At 51.9% G+C, this 14,109-nt stretch overlaps 5 protein-coding genes across 5 annotated transcripts; 4 read left to right on the forward strand and 1 right to left on the reverse strand.

Annotated features, from left to right (window-relative positions):
- Positions 1 to 816: 816 nt before the first annotated feature.
- A1O9_07299 (uncharacterized protein) lies at positions 817 to 2,856 on the forward strand (the record flags this gene model as incomplete). Its single annotated transcript, XM_013404245.1, has 2 exons — positions 817 to 906; positions 1,099 to 2,856. 2 exons carry the CDS (start codon positions 817 to 819, stop codon positions 2,854 to 2,856), a joined length of 1,848 nt encoding a protein of 615 aa, XP_013259699.1.
- A 4,038-nt stretch (positions 2,857 to 6,894) lies between these two features.
- On the forward strand, positions 6,895 to 9,297 carry A1O9_07300 (uncharacterized protein; the record flags this gene model as incomplete). The annotated part of the gene is made up of 5 exons (XM_013404246.1): positions 6,895 to 7,013; positions 7,083 to 7,826; positions 7,867 to 8,316; positions 8,362 to 8,713; positions 8,818 to 9,297. The coding sequence occupies 5 exons, from the start codon at positions 6,895 to 6,897 to the stop codon at positions 9,295 to 9,297; spliced, it is 2,145 nt and encodes a 714-aa protein (XP_013259700.1).
- Positions 9,298 to 9,766: 469 nt separating this feature from the next.
- On the forward strand, positions 9,767 to 10,760 carry A1O9_07301 (oxidoreductase; the record flags this gene model as incomplete). Its single annotated transcript, XM_013404247.1, has 3 exons — positions 9,767 to 10,071; positions 10,192 to 10,560; positions 10,616 to 10,760. 3 exons carry the CDS (start codon positions 9,767 to 9,769, stop codon positions 10,758 to 10,760), a joined length of 819 nt encoding a protein of 272 aa, XP_013259701.1.
- A 472-nt stretch (positions 10,761 to 11,232) lies between these two features.
- Positions 11,233 to 12,381, forward strand: A1O9_07302 (uncharacterized protein; the record flags this gene model as incomplete). The annotated part of the gene is made up of 1 exon (XM_013404248.1): positions 11,233 to 12,381. The coding sequence occupies one exon, from the start codon at positions 11,233 to 11,235 to the stop codon at positions 12,379 to 12,381; it is 1,149 nt and encodes a 382-aa protein (XP_013259702.1).
- A 230-nt stretch (positions 12,382 to 12,611) lies between these two features.
- A1O9_07303 (uncharacterized protein) lies at positions 12,612 to 13,398 on the reverse strand (the record flags this gene model as incomplete). Its single annotated transcript, XM_013404249.1, has 3 exons — positions 12,612 to 12,877; positions 12,982 to 13,273; positions 13,333 to 13,398. The coding sequence occupies 3 exons, from the start codon at positions 13,396 to 13,398 to the stop codon at positions 12,612 to 12,614; spliced, it is 624 nt and encodes a 207-aa protein (XP_013259703.1).
- Positions 13,399 to 14,109: the final 711 nt, after the last annotated feature.

Genomic DNA, 14,109 nt, shown 5'->3' on the forward strand with positions numbered 1-14,109 from the left:
GGCTCCGAACCTCTACGGCTCCGAGCACTTTCAAGTCGCCAATGATGCACCTAAATTACCGGGATCCAGGCATGACGCACTGACTCTGGGCAGTGGGCAGTGGGCACTGCTGAGTGACAGAGCCTGACAGACGCCGGACTGCACCTGTAAGTGAGATCCATACTACTACAGACTCCAGACTCCATACACCATCCAACCAGAACTGCCCAGTGGTTGCTTGTCAGCCGCGAACTCTGGCCCAAAGCTTCAACACTTTCCATTAAAGCTCATTCATTACGGCTGGTTCCCCTGCTCCTGGTCCTCCCTTTTTGTTGACAGGTGGTTCTTGAGCTCTGGCCTTGTTCCCTTGACAATGACCCTGGTGCTCTCGTCCCTGTACATTTCAGCCCTCTCATTGTCCACCGCCCTGTTATGAATCACCCCAATGTGACAGCCTGCCTTTCCTATTAACCTGACCTCGCCCATCAAGACATCTTGGTCGAACTTGATAGCTCACGCAGCCAGCCTGCCACAAGCCCAACTTCACCGGATGGCAAGTGCGCACAGAATCCCCGGAACGCACGAGATCAACGGCGCTCCCTTTCCCTTCCAGTAGCTGTGCGTGCTCGGCTCCGAAGACGCCATTGTCGGTTGTATTAAAGCAGTTGGAACATCTGTGTGGGGAAGAGACAAAGAATCTCCATTGTGCAACGGCCCGCGGGAGTACAAAGGCAAAGAGCCTTCCGATAAGGAGCCCGGGAGTCACAATCACAACCACAGCCAGGCCGAGGAAGATCACTGCGGCACGCACGAGTGCGCAGTGCACACATCCCATCCATGCGAGAGCATCATGCTCGCCGCTCTGCTGCCTCAGAGCTTCCTGTCCATGGCGAGAAGGAGGGCGCCTCGTTCCAGGTGATAGTGCTGGTAAGTTGACTTGATAAAAGCATGCGCAGGGGATCTCGTCTGCCGAAATGGTGTCGATGGTTCCTGTGTGGTTGCGGTGCGTGTTGCTTCTGGGCCATCTCTTCCCGATGGACTCGCCTCAGCGTTGTTGTATGGCGTTGATACCGGTTGTGCTTCACTGTCGAGTCGTATGCTGATACCCCCTCCCCATAGGGACATTCTGGTGGGCCGCGTGAAGACACTGTGACGGGCATGCTCGTGAGAGCCGCTCAGACAGAATGGCGCAAGAGTTCCATGATTGCCGTCGATGCTGGCGCTCATCTCGCCAACATCATCCACATCCTCGAACGAGAAATGCCGCCTACCTCGGAGAAAGTGCCGCCCAAGGGTTATTCCCATTTACTGGAGCATGGCCCGTTTGCCGGCATTAGCTTCCCCTGTATTTCTGCAAAGGCGAATGCGCTGTACATTTTCCGAGATATCCTTCATGCCTTTCTCATCACCCATCCTCACTTGGACCATCTCTCAGCCATGGCCATCAACACCCCGGCGCTGGAGTACGGCCGAGAGGCCAAAGCAATTGTTGCTCTACCGTCGACCATCGAGGCCATCAAGAACCATATCTTCAATGACTGGCTTTGGCCGAACCTGTCTGACGAGGGACATGGCGTTGGATTCGTCACATATCGGCGACTGATCGAAGGCGGGAATCCAAGGCTAGGCTCGGGCGACTCGCGAGGATATGTCAATGTTTGTGACGGCCTTGCAACAAAGTGCTGGAGTGTGAGCCATGGAAAATGCCACAGGCGAGCCCACAGCGTATCACACCAGCATTCCGATTCCTTTGGCTGGAATCAGCCCGATTACAATTTCTCCTCTAGGAGGCTGTCCCGAATATCCGACGACCATGGCTATTTTGCTGCCGTCGCTCACCAGCAGTCCCAAGCTCCCTCGCAACTCCCACCTGCTCCCATGACGCCTGGTGTTGCCGGAGCACCAGCTCATTTCGACCCCAATCACATGTTCGAACCAGTAGCGAGTTCTGCCTTCTTTATCCGGAATGATGCGACTGGCAACGAATTGCTGATCTTCGGTGACATTGAACCCGATAGTGTGAGTATGTCACCCCGGAACTACATTGTTTGGGACGACGCGGCCGGGAAGTTCGCCAGTGACAGTCTCAAAGCGATCTTCATCGAATGTTCTTATGACGATAGTGTGCGCAACGAAGATCTCTACGGGCACCTCTGTCCGAGGCACCTGATTGCTGAACTGACCTTCCTTGCACACAGCGTTCTGTACAGACGTAAACAACTAGCTAATGAAGAAGCGACTTCTCCGATCGACGATTTTACCGACGGCCAGGGCCAGGACAAGCTGCTTGATGCGTCTGCTTCATCGTCAGCTGAACCCGGCATGAGCATGCGCCAACCACCCACACCCAGCGAACTGAAGCGCAAACGCAAACGGGCCACCGTTAACGGCGACTTGCAGACGACGCCAGAACTCGCACCTACGAGCTTCGACACCGTACCCTCCCCCTCACAGCCTCTACCCGGTGCATATGTCGGCAATCGAGCCGTTTCCTCGTCGAGACGCAAGACATCGCATCCCCACCACACCTCTGACACCATCGTCGCGGCACCAATCATCGCACCCATGCCGGCTGGTGGGCGCGGCCGCTCTGTCCAGTTCCAGCCTCCGACATTGCCAGGAGCGCCTAGTGCTACTCCAGGGGCAGCAGTGGCAGGAGCAGGAGCAACAGCTGTAGTCCCTCCTCCCGTGCTGAGGGAGAAGCTCCATGAGCCCCTGAAGGGACTGACGGTCCATATTATACACGTGAAAGACACGTTGATGGACGGGCCCGACCCTGGGGATGTCATCGTTGGACAATGCCGGGCTCTCTCAGAGGAGGCAGGCCTGGGCTGCGAGTTCAATGTCACCAAGGGTGGGCAGAGTATTTGGGTCTGATCTATGCGATTTATATGACCATTCTTGTGTTACAATTGGGGAGTGTGTAAAACATATTCTGGTGTTTCTCTAGGGGGATCATGTCTACGCTTGCTTTCTCTCTCTTGGTTTTCTGGGCGAGGCCTTTTGGATTTCAGTTGAGATTGTAAGTCTGAGTGCAGCCTGATGTTGCTAGGCGTCTGTTCAAGGGGCCAATAGCTAGCTAGGCTCACGAGGAGGCAAGTTTGTCTTGATCTGCTTTTTTCCCCACGTACTTTGTTCTCCCTATCTCCTCCCATCATGATCAGACAATGCCGCTATCTTTATGACGCTGGCCTTCCTGTCTTTCTTCGCACTTTTTTCAGCCATAGTGTCACTCGCGCAGAAGGGGGCGCCTCTTTCTGTCAAGTCAGGAATGATCACTCGACGATCGCCGAAGCCGGCCAACATTCTCTTCTGTTGTTTCCCCCATGGGTCCTTCCGCCTCCCCCCCCCCTTGGGCCTCGCAGTCACCGCCTTCTGCAGCCTGTGCCCGCGAGTGGATCTCGAAAAGACATCGACAGATAATGTTTGGGCGGTGGCCCGCAAATTTGCCACCTCGATCGTAGGGCCGTTATCCTTCGAATTGCAGCCACTGCCCAGAGTGGCTCTTCTCGGGAGATCTGGATCAGGCGATCACATCCACACAAGTCGGACGCAATGAGCGCCCCAACAACTCCTTGACTTGCGTCAGGAGTTCGAGCTTCAGGCAGTCATGTTCCGACTCGCACTTCCTCTTACTGTAGAGCCCGCCGCGGCTCTGCTCTTGAGACGATCTCGAAAAGGCAACGGAGGATACAGGTTGCTCGGGCTGAGGTTCCCACTGATGCAGCTTTAATGCTCTACCAAAATCATGCAGGTGACCGCTGCTCCATTTGTCGGCACCAGGCAGGCCCGTTGAGCGTGGACGAAGATGAAGATCGCATCCAAAGTATACTGGAATGGACACGCTGTTGACGCGTCTGTCTGAGGTCAGTGTGGCTCGGGTGGGTACTGTGGTTGCCTCTGCAAGTATGGTTATGGAGCTTGAAAGATGCCGAGAAGCAGTAACAAGGGGGGACCAGGCAGCACCAGGCAGTCCTCTGACTCATCCGCCTGAGGTCAATGTGGTTGGGAAGAGCCACCATTGTCCCCTGCGTAACTATGTCCGATGGAAGATGCCGGTGATAGGAAGGTGACTGGTCAGGGGCTTGTTCCTGCTAGTTGAACCTTGCGTGTTCATTGCTCAAGCTATCTGCCATCTGCCATCTGCCATCTGCCCCCCAGCGCTGTCTAGATCTACACCTACACCTACATCTACAGCAATACATACTCCAGCCCCCGGCAGTTGCTCCAGGTGGCGTCGATGGCCTGCATTAACATTGCATTCAGCGTGTGTTTGTGGCAGTAGACCGTTGCCAATGGTTCATTGGGGGCCTCGATGGTGGATCTGAATGACTGGAGAATTAAGCCTTTCCAGAAGTGGGCCTTCAACGCCTCTCCCGACGATCGACCAGCCAGTCTCGTCCGCATCCAAACAAATGCAGATCTGTTTCAGCCTTGTTCGCCCATCCAATATCAGAATCGACGTGCACTGCATTCCGAACTCCCACTTCATCGCGTTTGGCTTCCCTTGAACCAAAGTGAATTGTGAATTGACTTTCTATGGTCCTCCCCCGTCGCTGCTGTAGAGAATTCACTCGCCAGCTGCCTTGAACCGCCCAAGATCATGCCCGGGCCCCCCGGGCTGGCCAGTCGCGATGCTTCGTTCTGCCAGGGAACTTCACTTCATGTTGTATTGTTCTCGCCCAGCCACTCGCGAGGGAGCTTTCTGCCATATAACTTCACTGCATCTAAAGTTACCCAGATCTCCTTCACTGTCCGCCTGCTCTTGAACAGGCAGTCCGGCTGATCTGGCTGCTCCGTCACAATTATAAAAGCCCCCATCTCCCACCTCCCCAATCTTCCCTTCTTTCCTCTTCATACATTGTTGCTAGGTAGGTCTTCCGAGGCACCTTGCAAGCCCAAAGACATCTCAACACTGCCAGCTGAGGTGTCTGCAACACTTGCAAGGTGGGTGGTTGGAGTGTCACCTTTCTCCCTTTCGTAGCCCTTTCTCACTGCTGAGCGTCTTTGTCTGCCAGCTTGAGCCTTCTTCGCCCTCTCTTTTGGTGATCGGGTACCTCGGTTGCTCTCATCATCATACACCGCCCCCTTTTCCCATCCTTTCTCACCTCCCCTTCCCTCCATGTCCTTTGTGATGTTGCTGACACTGAACAGAATTGTCTTCTTTCTTTCTTTGTTGTTTTTTTTGGCTTCTTTCATCACATCATACCCTGGTCAGTATCCTCGATCACCTTTTGTGCAGCTACTAACCATGAACAGTTTGGTCTGTCTTTTTTCTTTGTGGTCTCGAACTCATCTTGATGGGTCGCTCTGTAAGGTCAAAACTGAGGCGCCTTGCAAGCTTATGAACCTCTTCAACACTGCCCGTTGAATGTTTGCGGCCACTTGCAAGGCGGGTTGGAGGCGTGCCACCTTTCCCCCCTTTTTCCAAAGCTGTGCGTCTTTGTCTGCCAGCGACTTCTTATCCGTTGTTTGTACTTTGTACAGCAACACTTCTTTCAAGGCCGGGTTCTCAGTTCAACATTGTAAGTCCAATTCCCTCCGTTCGTTTTGCTGACAGTGAAATAGAATGTATTTCATTTTCTGCTCACAGTAGCACTCACTCATCTTGATGGGTCGCTATTGTAAGTTCAAAACTGAGGCGCCTTGCAGGCTCAGTGACCTCTCTCAATACCGCCAGTTGAGATATACGCGGCCACCTGCAAGGTGGGAATGGAGGTGTGCCACGTTTGAATTTTGAATTCTTTTTAAACAATAAGGTGTGCGTCTTTGTCTGCCACCGTTGCGCTTACTCGTTACTTGCAATTTGTGTAAGTAACACTTTGTTCAAGGCCGGGTCCTCAGTTGAAAGATGTAAGTCCTCCCTTCTGTTGTCTAGCTAACAGTGAACAGCATGTTTCTTCTGCTCATAGTAGTACTCATCTTGATGGGTCGCCATTGTGAGTTCAAAACTGAGAGCGCCTTACAGACTCAGTGACCTCTTGCAACACTGCCCGTTGCAATGTCCGCGGCCATCTGTAAGGCGGGTTGGAGGAGCGCCACCTACCCCATTCTCAAAAAGCTGTGCGTCTTTGTCTGCCAGCGCCTCTTACCCGTTGATTGCACTTTGTGCAATCAACACTTCTTTCAAGGCCGGGTCTCAGTTGAGCATTCGTAAGTTCTCTTCCCCTTATTGTGCTGCTAACTGTCAGTAGCCTTGACAATTCATCATCACTTTTCATCAACCATCAAGCGTCATGCTTGTCTTTGGAGAAGAGTCTCATCGTAGCACTACCTAGGCTGGTGCAACGTGTCGTAATGGTGTTCTCCTCAGGCAGCATCAGTCCCTGCCACGAGTTATTCAGCCACTCCTCTGCGCTCATAGACTGCCTCGGGTTCAAGTTCAACCCCGAGGCGCCCAGTATTCACCGTAGAACTGCACCACAGCGTTCTTTAATAATGTACTGAATGCCGCATGCTGATCAAGATGTATAGAACATGTAGCCATTCGAAACATCAGCAAATCGCGTGTCAACGTGCAGAACATGAAGACTCAAGCTTGGGTCGAATTCTAGGGCCCGTAGGACCAGCCCAGTTAGATCACACCATTGCCATTTTCCTGTCTCAAGGCGCTTCACAACGTCTTTGACTTACGGTTTTCGCCCTGGCTCGACTCTTCCTCATTCACAGTGCTGCTGGGTCTAGGTGCCTCCTAGTTTGTGATCTGGTGGAAGCTGTCCAACTCGATTGTGGTCCTTTCTTTTCCCTCTACCCGGCACGGAAAAACTAAACTGCCGTACTTCGACCTTTCCCGTCTGCCCTCTCTCGGATTCTTCAGTATCCCCCCATCGTCACCGTTGTTTTTCCGCCCATCTCTCTCAAAGGCTTCGAGTGGATTTCGTATTCACCATCCACCTGGTTCTTAGCACATTGGACATGGTTATGGACGGCCAAGAGTCTCCGGTATCCGTGGACAACAACAGACCGTCGCCATTGAAACGCAAAAGAGCCCGCGAGAGATCCAGGGTGACGCGTGCATGTGATCGGTGCAAAAAGTGAGAATACACTTTCTGGACATATTTGCTGAGGAGCACCGACTTACTGACAGTTGGAAACAATTTTAGGAGGAAGATCAAATGCAATGGCAGTCAGCCGTGTGATTTTTGCTCTAGGGCAAATATCAGCTGCACTTTTGACTCCACCTATGCCAGGGGCCGCATGCCTCTGATCCCCCGGGTGTCCGATGTGGGAACAAGGAGCATATCATTCGCAGTAGAGGATGAAATGATACCTAGCAAGAGTCCTTCGGTCTCGGGGCAGCACCCAGACGCGATGACATTCACGGAACCAACGCCGCAACGTCCCATGGATTCAAGCAATCATGATCCCTCGTCAAGATATCAAGCACCATCTGCTCTAGCCTACGTGTCCGCATCATCACGAAACTCTCCAGAGCCTTCTCAGACTGATCAGCAAGGCCACTATATTGGGCCAGCGTCCGGGGTTTCTTTCCTTCTCAGAGTTCAGAAGCGCCTGGTTCAAGCGATTTCGTTTTCCCACTCCAGTAGTATCTTTACCTTCGGTGATGCTCCTCTCCATCCTCCAGAATTTGATCCTTCTTTTTGTATGATGCTCCCTCGAGATGACGCTCAGCGCCTAGTTGATCGATACTTCGATTTTGCGATGCCGACCTACCGCTTTCTTCATCGGCCTACTATTCAGGAGTGGTTTAAAGAGTTTTATGATACTCTTGGGCTAATGCACGACCAGCAGAGTGCTCCAGCGAAAGTCGCATTGCTGTTCATGATATTTGCTCAGGGCAGGGTTTACATGCCTGACAACGATAGGCCGGGTCCATCAGATCTGAGGTGAGAACATCATTTGAAGGAGGTTGTAAGGCCCGTCAAGATTAACCTGGGACAGTGCTCGGTATTATCTAGCAGCTGAACATCAGCTCACAAAGGAAAGGGGCTCGATACGCCTAACGAGTGTTCAAGCTCGCTTGCTGCAATGCTATTATCTTCTTACTCAATCTCGTATTAACCATTGTTGGAGTCTATTCGGCACAATGGCGCATTTGGGCCTGGCTATTGGCCTCAACAGAGACCGACATCCTGATGCAATGAATGGATTGAGTCGCGTGGAGGCAGAATGCCGCCGGCGAACATTCTGGTGTGCATACACTTTAGATGCTTACCTGAGTGCTGCCCTCGGCCGGCCGAGGTCTTTTCACGACGAAGACATCGATACCGAGCTTCCTGCATGTGTTGAGGATGAAGATCTTGCGACAGAGCATCTTGACACTTCTGCCGTCAACAGAGGGCAATCAATCATGCTTGCCCCCGTTGCACACATTAGGTAAGACCGTCCTCCCTGAACTTCGAACGCTATCTAACGAAATAGGATCGCTCGGATAATCAGCAGAATTTTGCGGGATCTTTACTCTATCAAGCCAATCTCAGCTAGTCGCCGGGTCGTTTTGACGAAACAAATCTCAGAAGACCTCAGTGCCTGGAGAGCAGATTTGTCCCGTTTTCTGGATGCTGACTACTTCAGCACCTCTCTTCTTGTTCCGATCTACCAGCGTCAACGGAATGTTCTCAATCTCACTTATTGGCATTCGATAATTCTCACCCATCGATCCTATATTCTCAGAGACCTAATGCCGTATCCTCATCACACTAGAGGTGCGGGCAACAGAGACCGACAGACTGAGGAAAGTGTCCAGCAATGTTTAATGGCTGCCATCAAAACCGTGAACACAATTGATGACCTCACGCTAAACCGTCAGATGTTTCGTGCATTTTGGGCATGTGCTCGCTCAATCCTTGACTTCAACAGAAGGCTGACTGGTCCTAGATAACGGCATACTTTGCATTCACCGCAAGCATTGTGCTCTACATCTACGTAATTCAGCAACGAGCGTCTCCACCAGAGACCTACAGAGAATACTTGTCGGCTGCTACAAGATGCCAATCTCATATTTTGGCAATCGCCGAGAAAGGATCACTATCAGAACGTTATTGTCTAGTTTTGGAGGAGCTACGACTCGAGGTACTGCGCCAAACTGAACGTACACACGTTCCCATGACAAACCTGGGTGAGATGAATAGCAATCCACATGAGAACAGCCTCCAAGCATCGTCCATTCCCATGGGTGGCGATACAATGACCGCCACAAACTACACAGATCTAATGGGCGACCCTCCGATTGATTTCAATGACATGCCAGCTACTGGCCTCTCCGACTACTCGGGGTGGGGACAATTTGCTTCCATGGTTTCGTCAGGACTTGGAAATCTTGACGCTTTCCTCAATGACGATCCTTTCAAGCTCTGAATGCTAGCGTCAACATTGCTCGATTATTGACAAGATAGGCAAAACGACTCAGGACTCCTTCGGGCCCATGTCTCCGAATGATGAAGGTTCTCGTCTCCGAGGTAGCCTAGCCACATACAGCGCACCTAGAGATTAAACCCCACGGAATGGTAGAGACGGGCACGTGTCCCACTAATCTAAAGACTGGTGCTGTCACCGATCCGACGGAAAAGTGGTGGTAATCGTATTACGCATCCGGGCTTGGCACGGGAACCAGCTCCGCCTTTGAGCACCAGTTGGATATCAGCCAATCATTTACAGCGAAGGGAGACGTGGGACAGAGTATGGTCGGCAATTATCCGACATATATCATGCACACTTCAAGGAGTTGCTTACATGGTCGGCTCGAGATCTGATATCAGCTTAAGACTCTTGTTTCGCGATCAAACCACTCTTCGCAATTTAGACGCCTCGTATCGAAAGCCACATGATGATATCAGCAATGTCCAAGCGTCTCGAAGGGAAAACAGTAGTCATCACCGGCGCATCGTCAGGCATTGGACGGTCTACAGCCTTCGAATTTGCACGCACGTGCTCTCAGAATCTCAAGCTAATTCTTACCGCTCGCCGTGTTGACAATCTCAACCAGATCGCAGCAGAAATTACCAAGGAAGTCGGTGATGGCGTCAAAGTGCTGCCGGTTCAGCTGGACATCAACAATGCGAGCGAGGTGAGGAGCTTCGTTGAAAAACTGCCACTCGAATTCCAGCAGGTCGATGTGTTGGTCAACAATGCGTAAGTAATGTCCTGGTTTTCTCACTAGAGTTCAAATCTTCTGTAGCGTCGAGAAGGACACTCTGCGAGACTGTTCCATATTCAGAGTCCAGACTTGACTAACGACATTAACAACAACAGTGGTTTGGTGAAAGGTGTCGCCAGAGCCCCGAACATTGCAGAAGAAGACATGAATGTCATGTTTGCGACCAACGTGACGGGCTTAGTGAACATGACCCAAGCTATTCTACCCATAATGCTCAAGCGGAACAACGGAGAAGGGGCAGGTGATATCATCAACATTGGTTCGATCGCAGGTCGCGAGGGCTATGTCGGCGGTAGCATCTACTGCGCAACCAAGGCTGCTGTTAGAGCATTTACCGAGAGCTTACGCAAAGAACTGATCTCGAAGAGAATACGAGTCATCGGAATTGATCCTGGACAAGTTGAGACAGAATTCTCCGTAGTTCGATTCTATGGTGACAAAGAAAAGGCCAATGCCGTTTATTCGTGAGTACCATGACCATCGGATTTTCTGCAAGATAGCAGTGCTAACCAATGACAGGGGATGTGAGCCATTGACACCTGATGACATCGCTGAGACGATAGTCTTTGCGGCAGGAAGGAGGGACAACGTGGTCATTGCTGACACCCTAATCTTTCCCAACCACCAGGCCAGTGCGACGGTCATGCACAGAAAATCGTCCTAGAATAATGAAAGCCAATCGCAGAGGAGATGGAACCGAACCAAAATCAAGGACAGATTACGCCTGACAAAGGGCGAGACAATCGGCATAGAGTTTGAACAACATAGACATGGTACATGGTTGTAAGACACGGCGGCAGACCAGCTTAGACTTGGAGACAACCCATTTTCCAGACGGTTGAAAAAGGCTTGGCTCCTTCCTCGTTCTCCAATGATTGTTCTTATCCGTCGGCAATTGGCCTTTGCGTTTCCGAGCCGTGTCGTTTTCCGTCATATTTGGCTTGGGAGCATATGCATCCTGCAATACCTGCAGGACCACTTGTAACAGAGCAGATTGCGGGTATATCGTACCACCTCTGCTTACTGGCTTAATAGTAATCTTCAAGCCTGTTGACTTGTCAATGCTAGAACATCGGCTTTTATCTTTGCAGGAGGGTTAACTCATATATCATCAGTCCACCAAGATATTTTGCATCATGACTGCTACTGAGGTTATCACTGCCCTTGCCGAGCACCAGGCACTGACGAATGGCGCTTCCAAGTATGTCAATGGAGTCTCATCAAACGACTGTTCTGCGTCCCTGAAAGAGGCCAATGTTTCGGAAGGATCTGCCATCGTCCAGACCACCACTGATGAAAAAACAACATCCAACCCAAACCTCACACCGGATGCAGCGACTGTATCCGTACCCAGAGTGCCACCAAGCGGAGTTTGGGCTCCCGCAATCACATTCTTCGACCACAGCACCGACACGCTAGACACCGACTCCCAAGCGAAGTACTACAAGTATCTATCGAACAGCGGTCTTGCCGGGCTGGTCGTCCTGGGCACCAACGCTGAGACGTTTCTACTGACCCGCGAGGAGCGGAAGACACTGGTCGAAACGGCGCGTAAAGCATGCGGGCCGTCGTACCCCCTCATGGCCGGGGTTGGTGGGCACTCGACGAAGCAAGTCCTGGAATTCATCGTGGACGCCGCCGATGCAGGAGCAAACTACGTTTTACTGCTACCACCAGCGTACTTCGGCAAACAGACAACTCCGGCGGTAATCGACAGCTTCTTCAACGACGTTGCAAAGGAAAGCAGTCTGCCCATCGTGATCTACAACTTCCCGACCGTCTGCAACGGAATCGACCTCGACTCAGCGACCATCTCGCGCCTGGCCAAGACACACCCCAACATCGTCGGCGTGAAACTGACGTGCGGTGCCGTCGCGAAAATCACGCGTCTGTCCGCAGAGCTGCCCGCCGACCGCTTCGCCACGTTCGGCGGCCAGTCGGACTTCCTCATCGGCGGGCTCGCCGCCGGGTCCGCGGGGACTATTGCTGGCTTTGCGAACGTGTTTCCCAAGACGCTCGTGCGGATCTACGATCTGTACCAAGAGGGGAAGTTCAAGGAGGCGATGGACTTGCACAAGTTGGCTGCGCTGGCGGAACAGCCTTGCAAGGCGGGCATCGCGTCGGTCAAGTATGCTGCTGCGCTGAACACGGCCAAGGCGGCGGGGATTGACGGTGCGCTCGAGAAGTTGAGGCCGAGAAGGCCGTACGTCGAAGCGAGCGAGGCGGAGAAGGCGAATATTGAGACTCAGATTGCGGCACTGGTGGGCATTGAGGCATGTCTCTAGTTAGACTCTAGATGGAGAACTTGTAAGTCATGCATTAGTGGGTACGAGGTTTGCTATGCGGATCAGAAGATTCTGAACTAGAAAGTGATTGAAAGACGGGCATCGAGATAGATAAGGTGGCATCATAGAGACTCTCTAAACTTGCGAAAATTCACCTCAGGAACTAAGCCCCTTCCGCCCCTCTGTCGTCTCTTTGGTCAATCTGACATTGCAGATCTCTAGTCAGCCGGTCACTCTGCTTTCGCACCCCACACCTTTTCGAGGAATTCCTCGACCCGAGTAAATCGATGATCTGGGAATAATGCGCTCATCTCATCGGATACATCCCAAGCACCCTTGGTACTACTCAGTAGAATCCCAATGGACACAATTTTCAGCATCGCCGCGGCCTCGGCCGGGGAGACTGCGGCGTGCACCGCTTCAAGCGTCCATGACGTCTTGAGCTCTCCGGCTTCGAGGTCGGAGAGTTGAGCCTTCTCAACGATGAAGGGCTGCCCTAGATGTTATTGTGTCGGGTCAGTGTCTGGGAAATCTTCTCCCCTCTTCAACGAACTATTGGGTCCCCAGGCGACACTCTGGGAAGGAAAGAATGCTACATACCTCGAACTCTCCCTCCGATCTCAATGATCTGCGAGAAAGTGCACCGGTTGCCCCGGATCCCACCATATATAGGCCATTTCCCCTCATAGTCGACTGCTCGAGCAACAATGGCAGCCAGGTCTGCGGCCGTGGTCAGAGTCATGATGGCGTCTTCGTGACCAGCGACGACGATGGCTCGTTTGTTCTGGATGTCGAAGAAGGTTTGGAGTGGGTCGATGTACTTAGATGTCTTGTGCGGGAAGGCAAGGTAGTCTAGGAATATGCCGGGTTGGAATAATGTGTATTCAATGACCTGTTTTATGGTCAGAATGCGGCAAGCAGAGGCTCGATAGATGAGAGGGGAAACTTTACATTTTCTTTCTCGTTCACCTTCTGAAGATACTCCCTGATCTTCTCTTTTCCTTCCATGAATGGCATGTTGACCGTTTTCTTGCTTTATCCATGGTCAGCGTCGCGACGAGTTGTAGAGTGGTTCTGTCCACTATGTTTGGTAACTACCTTCCATATTCGCTTGGTGCGAATCGTTTCACACCAGCTACGATGGCCGCATCGATCAGATTCTTTTGTGCTTTTTGCTCGGGGTCCGACAGCAGCTGAATGAAAGACAGGAGCGTGTGGATTCCTTGAAGTGCCTCCACGAGGCTCTCTTTGTCGTTGTAATCCACAATGCGCCAGCTAACCTCCGATGGGATCTTGCTGCTGCTGCTGGGAGCTTTCTAGCCGGACGTTAGTATCTGATAGATTGGCCATGGAGCTAGTTCATGGATATTCCTCACATTCCTGCTCAGGATCGTAATCTCATGCTTCTTCGCTGCGACGAGGGCGTCAATCACTTCTCGAGACACTTCTGTAAAGCATATCAGCCCTTAATCCAGTGTAACTTTTGACAAAATTTGCTGCATACGGCCTGAGCCACCTGCTACAGCGATCTTTACCATCGTTATGCTTTTCAAAACATATCTCCCAACTTGGCAGATACTTGAATAAGGAAAGAGCTTACTGTGCCACAAACGCTCTTATGAAATGCAAAACCTAATGCCGATATATATGTGACTCCATATAGGCCGGGTGAGCCTTTCGCCCGCGGATCTGTAAAGGGAGAGGTGTCGGAATTCGTACCATATTGGC

The sequence above is a fragment of the Exophiala aquamarina genome, assembly GCF_000709125.1.
Source record: "Exophiala aquamarina CBS 119918 chromosome Unknown aczIA-supercont1.5, whole genome shotgun sequence".
NCBI lineage: Eukaryota > Fungi > Ascomycota > Eurotiomycetes > Chaetothyriales > Herpotrichiellaceae > Exophiala > Exophiala aquamarina.